Source organism: Nothoprocta perdicaria, unplaced genomic scaffold (assembly GCF_003342845.1).
Source record: "Nothoprocta perdicaria isolate Ctin4 unplaced genomic scaffold, notPer1 scaffold_13, whole genome shotgun sequence".
Classification (NCBI taxonomy): domain Eukaryota; kingdom Metazoa; phylum Chordata; class Aves; order Tinamiformes; family Tinamidae; genus Nothoprocta; species Nothoprocta perdicaria.
Window position 1 is genome coordinate 2,204,214 of NW_020454427.1, and position 15,696 is coordinate 2,219,909.

A 15,696-nucleotide genomic window follows, 5' to 3' on the forward strand; every position below is an offset into this window, starting at 1 on the left:
TTCTTCAAGTCATTAGTTTCTTTTTGATCAGTTCTGCTGAAAACCATGGATTAATCGGAAATTTACTATTATGCAAGGGRGTGACAAGAGTAGCCGTTTCGTGGAGCCTTTCATTGAGTGGTAACTTCACTAATGTTATGGAAAATACCCAGTATTGGTTATTACTCAAGTCCAAAGGCAGGCAGAACTTACCCCTGGATTTCAGGGTTTCCAACTGCAGTAGCTTCGTGCTGCTTTCCTGAACTACATGAACGTGAAGAAGAAAACCCTAACAAGCAACCGAGCTACCTCTCCACTGTGAAAAAGAGGGTGGCCTCTTGCCTCCTTGCACAAGGGGGAGGTCATCAAGCAAATCCAGACGGACTAAATTATAATCAGATCCAAGGAACTCTTCTCATCCCTACCTGCCCATAATTAACTGCTGCTTCAAGCTGGCAAGAACCTCAAGCTGGCAAGAACTGCTGCTTCCAGCTGGCAACAAAGCCCGGAACGCAGCAGAACAGGAGAAGAGCAAGCAGCGCCGCGCGCTGCAGGAACCGCCTGGYCCCAACCAGCAATGCAACTATCTGCAGCAAAACGTACACTGACTGCAGAGCATTTCATGCCTAATAGATTCCCCACATCTCAGGTAAATGGAAATCCCTGAAAATACGGCTGCAGCGGCCTGTGGCTGCCCTGCCCAAAGGCTCCTCTGCCCGGCAGAGCTCCCGCAGAGACCTGCGGGCCRAAGGGGCAGAAGGCAGCAGCAGATATTTGCTGTTGTTGCTCTATAGCTGAACCAGCATCTCCTCCACATACATCTTTAGTTGCATACAGCCCTGCATGGATGTTTACAAGATGGCCTGAGCAGATAAGATGACAAATATAAATAGCATATTTTACAGTTTTTTATTTTTCTTAGCAGCTGCCTAAGAGACCCCAAAAGCCCAAATGCCCCCAAACCCAACAGTCTGTTGAAATCCAGCATTTTCCAGTATGTTTTGTTCTATTCTCCTTCCCCTCCAATCTCCAATGTTCTGCTGGAAACGGTGATGAAGAACACATGTCTGTGGTAAACTGCACCCATGAGAAATCTTGGAGCTGTTACATTCAGTTTTATTAGCCAAGGCATTARGATGGTCTGCCACAACATGTATTATTAACTGTTCTATCAAGTGCAACAGCACAATATACGTTTAGACCATTACATATGTAAAAAACATACTAGATTTCTTAATCTCACTGGGTGACTAACCTGCTGTGTTTACATTTTAATTAACAGTTACAGGATGTTTTAGTGTTTCAATAAAATCAGGTGTTACCAAAATGCAAACTGCTATTGCACACCATATTTTCTGGAAAACACATGCTGAGGCAATGATAAGACTGAAAAGCCACTCAAAACTAACATTCAAAAGCCACAAAATTCCAAGTTATTATGCTTCTTTCACAAGAGAAGYTTATGCAAGTGCTGTGTCTTAACATATTTCACAGGCTGCTGTAATAATCAGGGCTACGTGAGGAAAATTCAGTGTGATGAAGCTCTGTGGATGCACTAACCTCTCTGAGAATCAATTTATTGCACTATTGCAAATACTAATCAAATTTAATTAAGCTACAAACAAAATCAGACAATAGCATAACCACCCCCTAAGCACTGATGAGCTGCATCTTTTGGGGGACTTTTGCATTAGTTCTGGGAGGGAGTCACATCACCAGATGAGACTGGCCTATCTATATCCAGGCCTATCTACATTTAGGCAAGTGTGAGCGAGTTAATATTTAACAGTGTAGAAATAAAAGATACTTTATATAAACCTGATAATTATTTTGACTGATGATTTGACCTCACAACCTTAACAAAGCTCAGAAATGATTTTCTAAGGGTTTTCCATCTTATTTCCCAAGTGACTCTATGGGAATAAAAAAGAAAGAAAATGGGTCTGTCAGAACATGCACCGTGGAGGCTCCACAGAGATGAGGAAGACCAAAGGCTTAGGCAGCAGTTCAGAGCCACAGCTAAGATTTGGCTTTTAATTTCAGCTTACATCATTTAGAATCAAAAAACACCAGACTTAGTAGAGTATTGGGTCCATACTAAAATCCAGACAGCCGACACAAGGTGTATGGGGAAGCAGAACACAAAGCCCTCTCTGTTCCCAGAAATTGAATCATTAATTCCTGAAAATACATACAAGATTTTTTCTCCSCTAAATGAGTCATGAAAGGCTGAATGTGCCAGTGCATTTCACAGACTGCAAGTTGAGACCTAGAGAGAGTCACATGTACAACATCATACTGAGAGTCTTCCTTACTTCATTAGCACATAGTCAGCATGTGCAAGACCAACTCTAGTCTCCTAGTCCTCTCTGGTGGTCACTGGCTCACAGAAAACACCCTGTGCAATCATGATTTGTGCTGTACTACAGCACACACAGGAGTCAACTCGTGCTTGTAAGGGAAATTGAAATGCTGGCATTTCTCCACTTTCAACTGCTTGGCTTTGCAATGCAAATAGTATACTTTTGTATGGCWTTTTAAAGACAAAATTCCTATGACAAAATTTATAGCAACAAAAGCTTTGTCACTTCAACAAAAACTGTCCAATGAGTAGCAGTGCTTGAAACTTGAAGCTGCAGCTCTGTTTTCCTTTGAGCTACCTGGTAGTGGAAGATTTACTGCAGAAGGGATATTGAATATTTGGGAACTGCAGGCCCACACGGGGACCTGAAGGCAAGCAGTGAGCCGGCCAGCAGTATTCCCAGTCTATACAGTATACTGGTTTTATTCTTTTCCCTGACAAGTCCCATCTAACATTCTTCCTATCARTTGTCTTAGTGGAATCCTCAAAAATAAGACATCTTGATCATGGCTTTGTTCTGCTCATGAAAGAGACATTCCAAGAATTACTCAAATTGATTTTGGTCTAATTAATTTTGTAGCCATTCAAAGGCAAAAGGAGTTTGCTTTTTGCTTCTGAATTAAAGTAAAAAGAGGACAGGACATTGTCTTTGGAACACAACCAACATGGATCCATGGTTATTCTTAACTAGTAGAGCTGGGCTGCTTTATGGAAACAGGCCAACTTGCATCTGCTAGAAGGGAGAGTCTGCTGTTAATGCCACATTCTGCTGTAAGCTCTAGAAAATGTCTTAGCATTATGGCCACTGAATTATGGTACCAAATAGGGAAAGTGGTGCTGTCACTCCACTCACCATCTCTCAGCCACGTTACAAAGCAAGTAAGTGCTCCTGCAGTGCTCTGGGAAGAAAGCTTGTAGGTGCTGGGCATGCAGAYACGGGTTTGACTTGCTCTGCCTCTCTGCAAGCAGGCAAGGTAGGCAGGATGTGGAGGGGAACAGATGCAGCACACACAGAGCCAGCAATAACACAGGCCACACAGGAGTCTTTCTAGGGCTGCTGGCGTTTTCCAGTCTTCTCTGTTCGACAGTGGACACAGCAAGTTGCAAACTCAGCAAATTCCTATGATGCCGAGAAAACAATCTGTTGGATGAATAAAGGCTTGCAAACTACCCAAGAGTTATTCCTAGAAATTCCCTTTGACAATTTCCTCCTAAGACAATTCTTGTTTTTGGCCACTACAGTAGTCTTGGTTCAGTATTTTTGTATTCTTTATGGGTAGATGTAACGAACGGTCATCTCTAAATAAGATGTAGAAGCAAAGAGTGCTGCTAAGCCTCCCTGAGCAAGGAGGAACCCAGGCACACGCTTGTGCAAAAATTCAGCTGTGCTAGCAACACACACAGAGTAACAGAAGGTTGCAAGGACACTGGCTTTGTGTTACACAATTAACTTCACAATGCAGTAATGATGTCTGACCTAAGGACAAATGCTTTMACAAATCAAGATATTCAAAAAAAGAGTTATAACATTTAGAATTCCAAAGCAGTCCATACCCATCATGTTTGTCTGTAAGCATGTGATCAAGTTGCAAGTCCATAGTCTGAGGTCCCACATATTAACAAATCAGACGCTCATGCACAAGGAGGCGAATGCCATAAAAGAAAGAATGATTTTTGTTCCACAAATCGAGGACTTTTGTACAGAAATTTTCATTCACTTGTCTATCTCCCCAGAGATTGAGAAGGAGGAGCTATGCATTTGCTTTTACTTGGGGAATCTATACGCTGGAAATCAAGCATACAAGTACACTGATAAAAAATAAGCTATTGCTGACAGACTGTTGAAAAGTAACATAAGGCAGTGTAATGTAAACACTATATATATATAAATATATATATACACACACACATATATAYACACATATATATGTATGTCTCGCTCTGCATCTGTAGCCTGATGACCACAGAGGCCACAGGGGAAGTTTGCAGGCACACAAGCCTGCAGCTCTGCTTTGTTTCCTACCTTCATTTCCAGGAACTTAATTTCCAGGAACTTAATTTCCAGGAACTTCCAGGATTCCCACACTTTTCACAAGCAGAAAGAGACAAAACAGCCATTTCTATCATTGGTTAACATATCAAAAAAAGGCAAAATATGAAAATGCAGTTTTAGAAAATGAGAGTTTGGTCTTGCCCTGTATCCTGCAGAGGATGTTGCTGAGGTGGTGAGGGAAACACCATGCAGCTCACAAGATAGATAGAGCACCCTGTGAGAACYAGCAGAGCAGAAGTCTCTGAGATGTGGGAAGCCACCAGGCACATAGAGCCATGTATTACAGGCAACATTGCAAGGAGTRTGACAGTAAAGGCCTGGTGCAGGTATGGCTGGACCTACCCATTCTGCAGTAGGAGTCTCATAAAAATTAAACCATTTAACATKCAAAGAGACAGCAGGCCAGGAAGAACACACCTGTATTCTGCAGCATTAGAGCCCACAGGGAGTTATACCAGATGGAGACCAGCAGAATTACTGTCCTGCCAGGGAGCTTCCCCACTAAGGTAAATTCTTGGCCAAAGGCTTTCAATTGAAAGCTCCAGGAGACATTTTGATTTATGTTTGTGTGTTCCCTGCCTCAAAGGTGACCTGGGCAGTGACCTACTCACCAGCAGTGAGCATCAAGATAGCCGACATCAGYGAGGGAAGCTCTCTTCCTCTGTTCAAATATGTCACCCGCATTAATTTCTATAACAATTTTAGCAATTTTCAAGTAAGTGACAATAGCAGCAAGAAGTTAGGACTTTCCTGTTCTCATGAGTGCTCACCTAAAAAAGGGCTTAGCACGTTATTTTTAGAAGCTAATGCTCATGTTGTTTCAGCAGAAAGCTCAATGTTAGCTTTAGACACGTCTTCTTTTATGCCAGACAGGCCAGCTCCTAGTATTCACAAAACAACTGTGGTTCATTGAACCTGTTTCCAGGATTAATTTTGACTTCGCAAGGCCAATTTTGCACTGATCAGTGAAAGAAATCATTGGAAAGATTACCTTATGAAAACACACAAATTTAGCCAATCTTTAACAAAAAGCACAAATTGTGGAGCTTTCATCAGACTCAGCACTACTCAAGTACGGCCTGTCAGCACTTGGCATATATGAACATCGGAGATGGAACAAAACTACAGGAAATCCTCGCGCTTACTCACATACCCTCAGCACCGCAGACAAGTCTGGCTTTTCTTGAATGCTGCTTCCAGCTCTCGTTTTCACAGTCATGCCATTTCCCACCACACTAAAACAGCATCTTACCTGTTATTTTCTGCAACAAGGGAGAAGGTTCTGGYTCATCACAGATTGCCTTGACTAGAGCTTTTTTCACTTCTTCTTCCGCTTCATCCAGCTCTTTTCCGCCTTTCATTTCTCCAACCACTGAATACATGTACACCAGCAGAACAAGGAAGTCCTCGCAGGTGTAGTCATCTTGCGTCCGCTCACTGTGACACTTGATCATTGGCAGGAGCTGTTTCAAGACACTGGGCATTTCTGACTCTCCAATAGTCTGAAAACACAGAGGAAGAGTGTGTCAGATGCACCCCATAGTGCTTAGCAGCACCTGCTTGCATCCTGAAGAGTTACCATTCCTGCAAAAGAAACAATCTCTTAATGTCAAATTATCTTTTTTGGGTAAAAGGAGAGACCAGAACAGCTAGGGTTTTTTGGTTTGAAGAGGTAAAGGTGGACATGGGATATGACAGAAGTGGGGAATAAGCTCAGTGTGGATCTACTGTTCAACAAATACTACAGTACAAAAAATAACGTGGGACAAAAACAACCATTTCAAAAAGAGATAAGACAAATTCATGGATGACAGGTCTATAAATGAACATTAAAAGGTCTAATCAGTGATAAGTCCTCCAGCATCCCTAGTTCATTAGCTCCTTATTCAATATTTACATTTTCCTCATTTGTCAGCACATGGTCCCCTGACCTATTTTGCTGCTCAAAAAGCAAATGCATTTGTTTCCTAAGGCTTTTTTCCTAGGCACTCATAAAAAAAAATAGCAGTTGATAAACCATAATTATTAGACTTTCTCTACATAACAGTGAGATGGAAGAACCAGAGCACGAGTCTCTTTTGCAGGGGCAGAACGGCCCAAAGCACAAGGGCTGCCCCGCAGTCCCGGGCCCACGCCTCGGTCCCGGTTCTGTGCTCGAGCAGGAGGCTCCAGGCGCCGCTCCCAGCGGCTCCCGCGGCTATCGCAAGCTGCAGCACATCTGCAGCCCTGACCCYGTGGTTTCAGGTCAGAAACACAGAAAATTAGAAGCAGAGGGAGCCACTTGTGAAATACCAAGGTGAAGGGCCCGGCTTGGGCTCCCGCGGGAGCCCTGCGACAGCACGGGGCGCATTTCTGGGGGCGGCAGCCGCGGCCTCGCGCGCGCTGTGACCCTCGGCAACCCTGCCTCCCTCCCAGCGCTCCCACCAGCTTCTCAGCTGAGGCAACGGGGCCTTTTTTCACCCCCAAACCCTCCTTTGCGGCACAGGACTGATTCGTTCCCACAGAAGGGCCATGCTGCGGGGTGAACAAGGTCGCATGGCGGGAGAAGAGGTTTGTGACCCGTGACTAAAAGATGATCATGTTGTGTATCCGAGGAAGGGAGGCTGGTGGARGAGGAGAGAGACAAAAGAGAGGACGCTGGCATTTCCTAGCTCCTGAGCCACTGGAAGCACAACTGCTTCTTCCACAGTCTGTGAGAGGAGGAAGGAGCTTTTCCATGGTTGGAAAAAGGACACTTAGTGGAGTTTCTCCCCTAAGCAACATACTGACTCCCACATCACAGACCAGACAGGCGCTGAGATCAGACCCTTGCTTCTCCAACCAGCAGCACAACTAGTAGCACCAGGGAATCACCTTCCCTGCTGTGCATGCACACCTACACACAAGATCCACAAGCCCCCTTGCTGTCTGCTCCAGTTAAGGTTGTAGTTTCTCAGCGGTTGGGTATGTGGGACACCCACAGGAGAAGCACCGGCAACCGCGAACTGTTGGAAGCACCGGCAACCGCGAACTGTTGGGTCAACCCAAGGGGTCTGCTGCAGCGCCCACCTCAGGACCCCACGCTCTGCCCCGAGATCACCACATGAGCCCTCCTGAAAACATCCGCATCTAAGCACAGAACAAAGCAAACCCCTGGATATCCCGTAATCCAAAGAATCAAGGCTGCCAACATTTGCTCTTGCTTCTACTACAGGAACTTCCAACAGAGTACTCATGGTAGTAAGTTCTGCAGCCAGTAACACACCCTTACAAYAGAGGCCAGATAATAACAGCAAAGGAAAATAAATACAAAATAAACAGGAACTGCTTTGTACAATAACAAAATTACATCATTAGGTTTATAGCTGCTTTAAACCACATTAAGTTCTGCCTTCTTTTGCCAACTGAAACCTAGACAGGGATTTCAGAGTCTAACTACGAGCACATGGAAACTCAAAGAATTTGTCTCCTAGTGTGTCCCTGAGATACCTCAAGTGTTCCTGAGTTGGGCTGTATTTTGTTTCAGTTGCTCTTTAACAACATACTCTAACAGGCATCTCATAAATTGTAATTTTATTTGTATACAGATCCATTACAGATCTCAATCATAAAGAAAACATGAACTACTGAAGCTCTGACAAAACTTTTTCTAAGCTGGTGCTAGAAAACACCACTTCTGCTGACTTCGGGCCTCATCCTACTCCTGACACAGATACAGTGTCAGAAATATAGAGACTGATCTTTCAAGCATCTTTAATGCGGTCAGACATTATGATTTTTATTTGAACACATACCTTGGAGAGGAATTTTTCTAATGACTCATATGCTAAATTTAACAGTAGGTGTAACTTAAGGCTTTCAAACAGTAAATTATAAAGCTACAGTAGTCAAAAACATTTGAAAGCCTAAAAGGAACATTTAAAAATCTGGGAGGATTTGCCAGCACATGTGTGGTTCTGCGGGGAACATTAAATTAGATGGACAGCAAGTCCAGTCCCTGTGCTGCCTGGAAAGCAAATCTAACACCCTTGGGGTTGGCCTGGCACATGCTGGCAGCTGGGCCACCCCTAYGACAGTGCTGCTGCTTTCCTAAATTTCAAGTGAGTCCTGCCCCAGTTCAGTGTTGCCTGTTTACTTTCTAAAAAGTGATATATTTAGACACATAGACAAATTCTTATCTGCATGCTGGTATGACAAATTTCAGATCATCCTGATCCTAAAATGGAAGATGACAAAATTGAAGGAATTTAGATGTATGCAGCTACCTGGAGGACGCCACTTGCAACAAGTCACATGTAAACATGTCACAATGTAAACAAAAGACTAGTAAATATTAAAAATCGAAGGTCTGGAGATTAACTTKTGCATTGAGCTATTCTCCAATAAATGACGAACTTCAACATACTTCCTCTATTAATCTGAACTCACATCCAAGTTCAGGCAACCCTGTTTGACATATTATTGAACACCACTTAGTGGCACATCATCTATTCCAACTCGCCAAGCACGCTGCACTCCCCCATCTCTAAGTATCGGATTGCGTGTTCCTGTGACATGAGACATGATTTCTTGGAAAGGGAATGGCTTGCTTTTTACATGCACAAATTCATTCCAAGCTCAGGCGGTACTGAGAAGACATATGCTCATAAAAACAGRACATCGACAACTCCTGCCTGAGGACTTAATAGGTCTTAAAATACGTGTGTGCAGCACCTCAGGGAAGCTTTCAAACCTATAGGAGTAAAAAATCTGGGTCTAAACTTTCAGGGTGATTTACTGAAGGAAGGGCAGAAACACAAAAACTTAAAGCAACAATTGCCACCTCTTATCTTCAAAGTAAAATTGAAAGAAAAATATGAAAGAGCTACAATAAACCGTTAATTTTAATATGCACACAGGGTCTTCTGGGGSTATGAACTTCTTTGGAATGTTTTTTTCTTATCTCTGGGGAAATGGTGCTACAGAGGACTGCGAACAGGACTGCCAAGTTGGAGAGGCTGCTCCGTACAAAGAGGCCAGTTGGACAGGACAGTGCCTGAGGAAAGGGGCTCTGGGCTCCGCAGGGAGCTGGGAAATCTGCCTCGCACAGGGCCCACTAGCACATTGTCATTATCAGCCACCTCTGATGATTTAGGTGCTCCCTCCACCGCGCTGCCATCCATCAATTACCCTCATTGAACAACCCTAAAACACAAGTTTTAAAAAWGTAACTACCCGTGACCCAAATTTCCTGCTGGTTATGTTGGCCTCAGGTTAGCCCCATTTGTCTATCATCAAGGGAGCCAATAAAAATAATAAAAACAGGTCAATTTGGAGCTTTCCAGAGGCTGCATAAAAACATTAACACTGCTCAAGTCGGAGCCAGCTAWGGACCAAACTCTAACGCCTTCTGCTCAGTTGCATTGTTTAGACATTTTAACGCTATAATCATATATTCTTCAGAATCCGGAGAGAGTTTGTGATAGATTCTTGTTGTTTTCCATCTTTTTCCTCCACCCTCCTTACTTATTTATTTTTAAAACTTAAGCTGTGCAATAATTTACTATCCCTAAGGGTAAATGAACTGACGTCAACTTGCTGATTTTTGCAAAAGGCCTGTGTTTTGGCAGATGGCAGGAGAGTCGAGTACAAAAATAATTTTGCAGTTTCTAAACAGCGACCAGGACACTGTGCTTCAAAAATTACATTTAAAATCTAACTTAAAAGATCTACAGGAATGAAGAGGATGTATAATAAACTGTRAAAAAAAAAAAAAAAGTTTTGCATTTCTGTGTGTGGGGTTGTTTTTATTTAACTCAAGCAATTACAAGCTTATTTACTATTCAAAGTAATGCAATAACCTCCCATTACATGTCTTTTACCCAAAAGAAAATGGAGTGCTCTGGGCAGGAAGAGAAGAGGAGGGTCAGAGTTGACTTGAATTAACATGTGTCCCTGACAAACGGAGAAGAGAACTAAGGCCCTCTAATCCCTTAACTTCCAACCTACTGTCCTCAACACATCATTAAAAATATTAAAGAAAAACTCATCTGCAGGCAAGTGGAATTTATTTTCTTTTAGAATCTAGGAGAAAGGAGGAGATAATCTTAAAAAACTATCTGGTTATGTAAATCGTCTAGTGGCTTTTGGTCTTGGGAGAAAAACATTTTAAATTCCTTTAGAGGTTGCACGAGTTAAGAGAATTTTTTGGAACGTGAATCACAGAGCTTTACAACGGCAAGAAATTTACTGGAGAAAAACAAAACAAAACAAGCAAAACAACCCCCAAGCCCAGCTGTAGTTGAAATCAGCAGGAAGACTAGGGGGAACTCACAAGTCCTTGATTCATACAGTGCCCCTTCACTCCTGGAACATCCTGTGCAGACGTACTTCGAGGCCTCGCTATGTGTCTTTTAACACGTAGGACAGAGAGGCATCGAGTGCAGAGACGAAGGCTTGGACCATCCAGCCCTTTTCTTACAAGCCCATTCAGACCTCATGTATTTATCCGAGCTGCTATTCTTTCAATAACTTAGGGGAAAGAGGTTTATGACTTGTGGGAATCCAAGGATTCCAAAATCCAAGGTGGCCTTTCCTATTTTCTCTCCTGAAAGAGAAGAAAATCATCAGATGGCCTTCTTCCCTAAACTAAACCCTTCAAGGTATTTTAGGTGCAAGTACACATAAACTCCTCTCAGTCCTGGGAGTTTATGTAGCTAACAGCACATATATGCAGGCTTCTAGCGCTGCAGTACAAGAGCAGTAAAGTTTTATGCAGGTTTGGCTTTTTGTTTGTTTTGTGATTCTGGCTTGCCTTCCCACTACGTCTCCAGATGGAGACAGCCCGGAGTGAATACTCTACGAGGACTTTACCCAGGTGCTAAAAGTGGTGGGAACAGCACCAAATAATCCCAGGGGTGTGTGAATACGGAGCGCTCGGATGAGCTCAGCGAAGCAGGGAGACGCTGCCAAGCTGAGGAGGAGCTCACGGCCTTTGGTTGCTCGGCTGGCCCCTGCCCAAACGAGGCAGTTTGGATCTTCACTGTCTTACACAGCTCGACCACCTGAGATTTGGGCTGGATTACACGTGGCTCCCCTACGGGTGAGAAGATGACCGTAATTCCTGCTCCAGTTGGAGCAGCCGTTTCATTTTCAAAAAATGGCTCGGAGGTGACAAGTGACTCGACAATAAATCTGTGTGATCCTACCAACAAATTATGTTCCTCAGGATAAAGCTCTAGGAAACATTAACAACCTAAGGGCATTTTGAAAGAAAGAAGTATTGTTCTTTTGTCAGACACAAAAGCTGAAGGCCTTCAAAGTGCTTCTCTTGTAAGAGCTCTTACTTCTCACCATTATGAAACCTTGGAGCTTGCCAAAGTCAAAACACAGAACATAAAATTATTCAGACGGGCTACTAAAGAGGAGGATGAAATAGCCGATGTACATAGTTTGTAAACTTTCTTTCACAGGAAAGAAGTGTGGATGCCAGAAAAGCTTTAGTCTCTGCCTGAAACTTAGACTTACTATGTCAGAAGGCTCACAAAGTCTTGCCTTGCAGGGGGAAGGAGGTAAGTCCACACTCAGGGGAAAGGAAATGAAGCATCCAGCAAACTCACAGCAGCTTGAAAGGAGATGAGGGAGATGCTTAACTGGCCACTTCCAGGCAAAAAAAAGTACAAATGACTAAAAATGAGAAAAAAAATACAGTATTCTGCTGGGGAAGAACCACATTTACRACTTGCCTTGTGTCTTTCTATCTCTAATGGCAGTATCTGTCCACTCACTCAAGAGCTGATACAGAAACTGATCAAGAATGTACATTAAGAGGAAAACAGCAAGAGGATCTCGGCCTGATGTCCTCTGACATTACCTCTATCAACTTCTCCATCTCTGATGAAGTTTTCCCAAGGAGCCAATTCTATCTCCTCTCTCTTTTTCTTCATTTATCACACACTACAATGCGGCAGGACCTGTATCAGCAAAACTTCCAACTCAGCCACACTACAATTCTGTGAAAACTGTCAAGGCAACTTCCAGGCAGTTCTTAGATAAGCTCTTCAAATTTGAACAGATGGAAATAGAAAGTCAATAAAACAAAATCAGCARCTTTATAACCTCTTTTTAACCTGGTTCATATTGCCAAAGGCACGGATTCAAATTCATCCTAAGTGCATTCTCTCCTAGTTTCTCTCATTCTTGCCTTCTGCCCATCACAAAAGCCTCTCCTTTTATGTCCACTCAAGTGTTTCTGTGACTGTGCATTGAAACAAATCACTTTATCCAAATCAGCTCTCTGATCTGGTTTACTGCTTGGCCACAGAAATACTCATACTAGCCATGAAGGCCAAGGATGGGACTGCTTCCTTATGCAACAGTGCTGGCTTGAAGCCTACACGAACTATGGCTTTAGCTTGCCAAGAGATAGAAAAGAAAGTAATATAAATAACCACCTGCTCTTTGGATGGCTTCTTCAGGACACTGGCATATTACCAGATTCTTAACTGGTGTAAATCAGTTAACGCTACAGACAGCAATAGTTCTTTGCCAGTTTATACCTGCTGAATATATGCGACATTAGTGGTTACTGCAAAGCACAGCAACCAGTCAAAGGCAGGAAAAATTAACCTACAAGATAAAGATTTGCAAAAGCACTACACTTGTAATCTCCTATGCCGATGAATCTTTTTTAACATATCTTGCAGGATTCCAGAAGCATACTGTGAACATTTAACAGCTAATATGTGATAACAACAAAATGTCTGAAAGAAGCTTCTTAGCCGTATAATTTCAARAACTAAAAAAACCACACTTCTGTCAGCCAATAACACCCAAGCCCATGATTATGACCTAAGCAATATGATTTCACTTACATCTCATAGCCRAAGAAGTATATTCTAATATTTTTAATCTATCTTCTAAAAGCCACAAAAAGAAACTGCACTTTAAAAAACATAATTTATTATCTCCTTTTACTAGTTACCCATCTTTACTGAGCACCACCATTGTTTAAATTGCAATTTTCTCTTTTCAGTCATCATCTTCAGTCCTTTTTGTTCCTTGTGTTTCACTAGGCAGATTCAGTTGACGACTGTGCCACAATTACAAGTCATACCCATGTGCTTTAACAAAAATTAAATGCCAACCAAGACGTTTCTAGTACCTCATCTTCCACAGTCCAGAAATCACCTAATTTGAACRAGTTATGCTGTCTGGCAATGTGTCTTTACATCACAGAGCCCAGTTTCTCCTCTCTCTCTTTGGAAACCTTGCAAGTTTACAGCTATATTAAGATATTTTAATGGGTTCATGGGGGCCCGTCAGCAACAGGATGCTTGAAAAAAAGAAAAATAATAAGTCTGGATTTTATTGGGCAAGCTCTGCAAGGATAAGGACAATTTTACTTAAATTACTACATGTCTGACATAAGAGACTCATTGATAAGTTAAAAAGGGAGTGCTTCCAACCTGCTCAGTCAAAAGCTTTTAGTTATGATGGCTTTTACAGACATGTTCACTATAAATATGAATGAGCACAGCAAAAACCTCTGCCAGAAGAATGAAAACAGACTGCAATACAAAACAGGTATCAGAGAAAGATCTCTGGAAAGGATGCACATCAAGACTGGTTTGGGGGGTGTTTCTGAGGGCTTTTGTTCATTTGTTTTTATGAGTCTTGGAACACTGGGAAAAGTGTCAGAAGATGGTTGGGTTTCAATGTGCCACAGAGCAATAACATGGTATTCTGGTAGGTTAAACCCCACATCAGCTTTGAATAGAACAAGGAGAAAGCTTTTGGTCTGCACAAAGTAAGCAACAAGAATCCCAGGGATATGAAACAAATAAAAAGCATAAAAATATAGTGCAACCAAATGAGTCATTCAACAGGGCAGGCCACTTTCTGCAGCAKGGGGAGATTCTACCCTGGAAAGAATCACACAGAATCCCAGAATGGCTGAGGTTGGAAGGGGCCTCTGGAGATCATCTAGTCCAGCCCCCTGCTCCAGCAGGGACACCGAGAGCACAGGGCGGCATCCAGGTGGGGTTTGAAGACCTCCAGAGAAGGAGACTCCACAACCTCCCTGKGCAGCCTGTGCCAGGGCTCTGTCACCCTCACAGTGAAGAAGTTCTTCCTCACATGGAGATGGAACTGACTGTTTCAGCTTGTACCCATTGCCCCTTGTCCTGTCACTGGCCACCACTGAGAAGAGTTTGGTCCCTTCCTCCCTACATTCACCTTTCATGTTTTTATACATATTAATCAAGATTTGACAAATATTGCGAATTCCTGCTTAACTCACTAGCCAGGACTCTTCAGTCTGGAAAAGAGATGACTCAGAGGGGATACAGCAAGGTCTGTGAGATCCTGAGTGGCCTGGAGCAGGCAGGAAGGGCCTGAGGGCTCACTCTGTCTCAACACAAGAAATAATGGCCAGTCAGGTTAAAAACACAAATTGAAGGAGGTAGTTCTTCATGCAATTATAATTGAGCTGCAGAAATCCTTGCCAAAGCTTGCTTATGGTGCTGTAGTTTTACACTGGTTCAGAAACAGGATGGGAAAACACATGAGGAGTCGACAGAGGAACCAAAAAAGAAATGCACTACATGTTTGTAAGTACACAGGCACTAAGTCTGGCCCAGACCTCAAAATGTTGAATGCAGAAAGCATTATATGGCCTTGTCCTCGTCTCTTAATTTTCTGTAGGCAGCTCCTTTTSAGGATAATTACAGCAAGGAAATTGGGTTAGCTGTATCTTTGATATGACCCAGAATGGGCATTTTTAGCTCAAAGCTGTGAAAAAGGACTAATAAAACTATCAAATACATTTTTACCAGTAGCAAACAGAAGTAGGGGAAGCAGTTAACCCCTATCTAGGACATTGCTAGGCCAAATCTTGATACTGTGTCCAGTTCCAGTGGCTACATTTCTAAGAGGCTGCTGAAAAAGCAGAGATGATACCAAAGAGTTACATAACCATTGAAGAGCAAATTTCTTAGAGTGAGAAGAGGCCTCTTAGAGGCCAGCTTACTGAAAAGAGTAACAACAATTTCCTGCTTATGTATCCTTCTTCACAGACAGAAAATCCTTAGTACACAGAGGGTTCTTCAACGCAACCGGTGAATAAACCGTTTAGCACTGAAAAGAATTGTGCATTTTGATGATAAAATAATTTAGAAATATCAGAGAGGACAAAGTAATCCATATCAAAACACTAGACGTGGTTTTGAAGGCTATTACACAGTGGTGATTTCAAAAAAAAGGAGACTGTTCAACAACCAAAATAACTCCTACTTGTGCCTTCTCCTGCGGATCCTTGTCTTTTGAGGCCTGTTTCTTTCCAGCC

General features: G+C 42.7%; 1 protein-coding gene across 1 annotated transcript in view; it reads right to left on the reverse strand.

The window, feature by feature from the left end:
* Window positions 1-15,696, reverse strand: part of SCFD2 (sec1 family domain containing 2) — a 185,213-nt gene that overhangs the window by 96,427 nt on the left and 73,090 nt on the right. Inside the window, exon 6 of the mRNA XM_026033629.1 lies at window positions 5,647-5,896. Within this exon, the coding sequence (XP_025889414.1) occupies window positions 5,647-5,896 (250 nt within the window). The remainder of the gene's footprint in view (window positions 1-5,646; window positions 5,897-15,696) is intronic.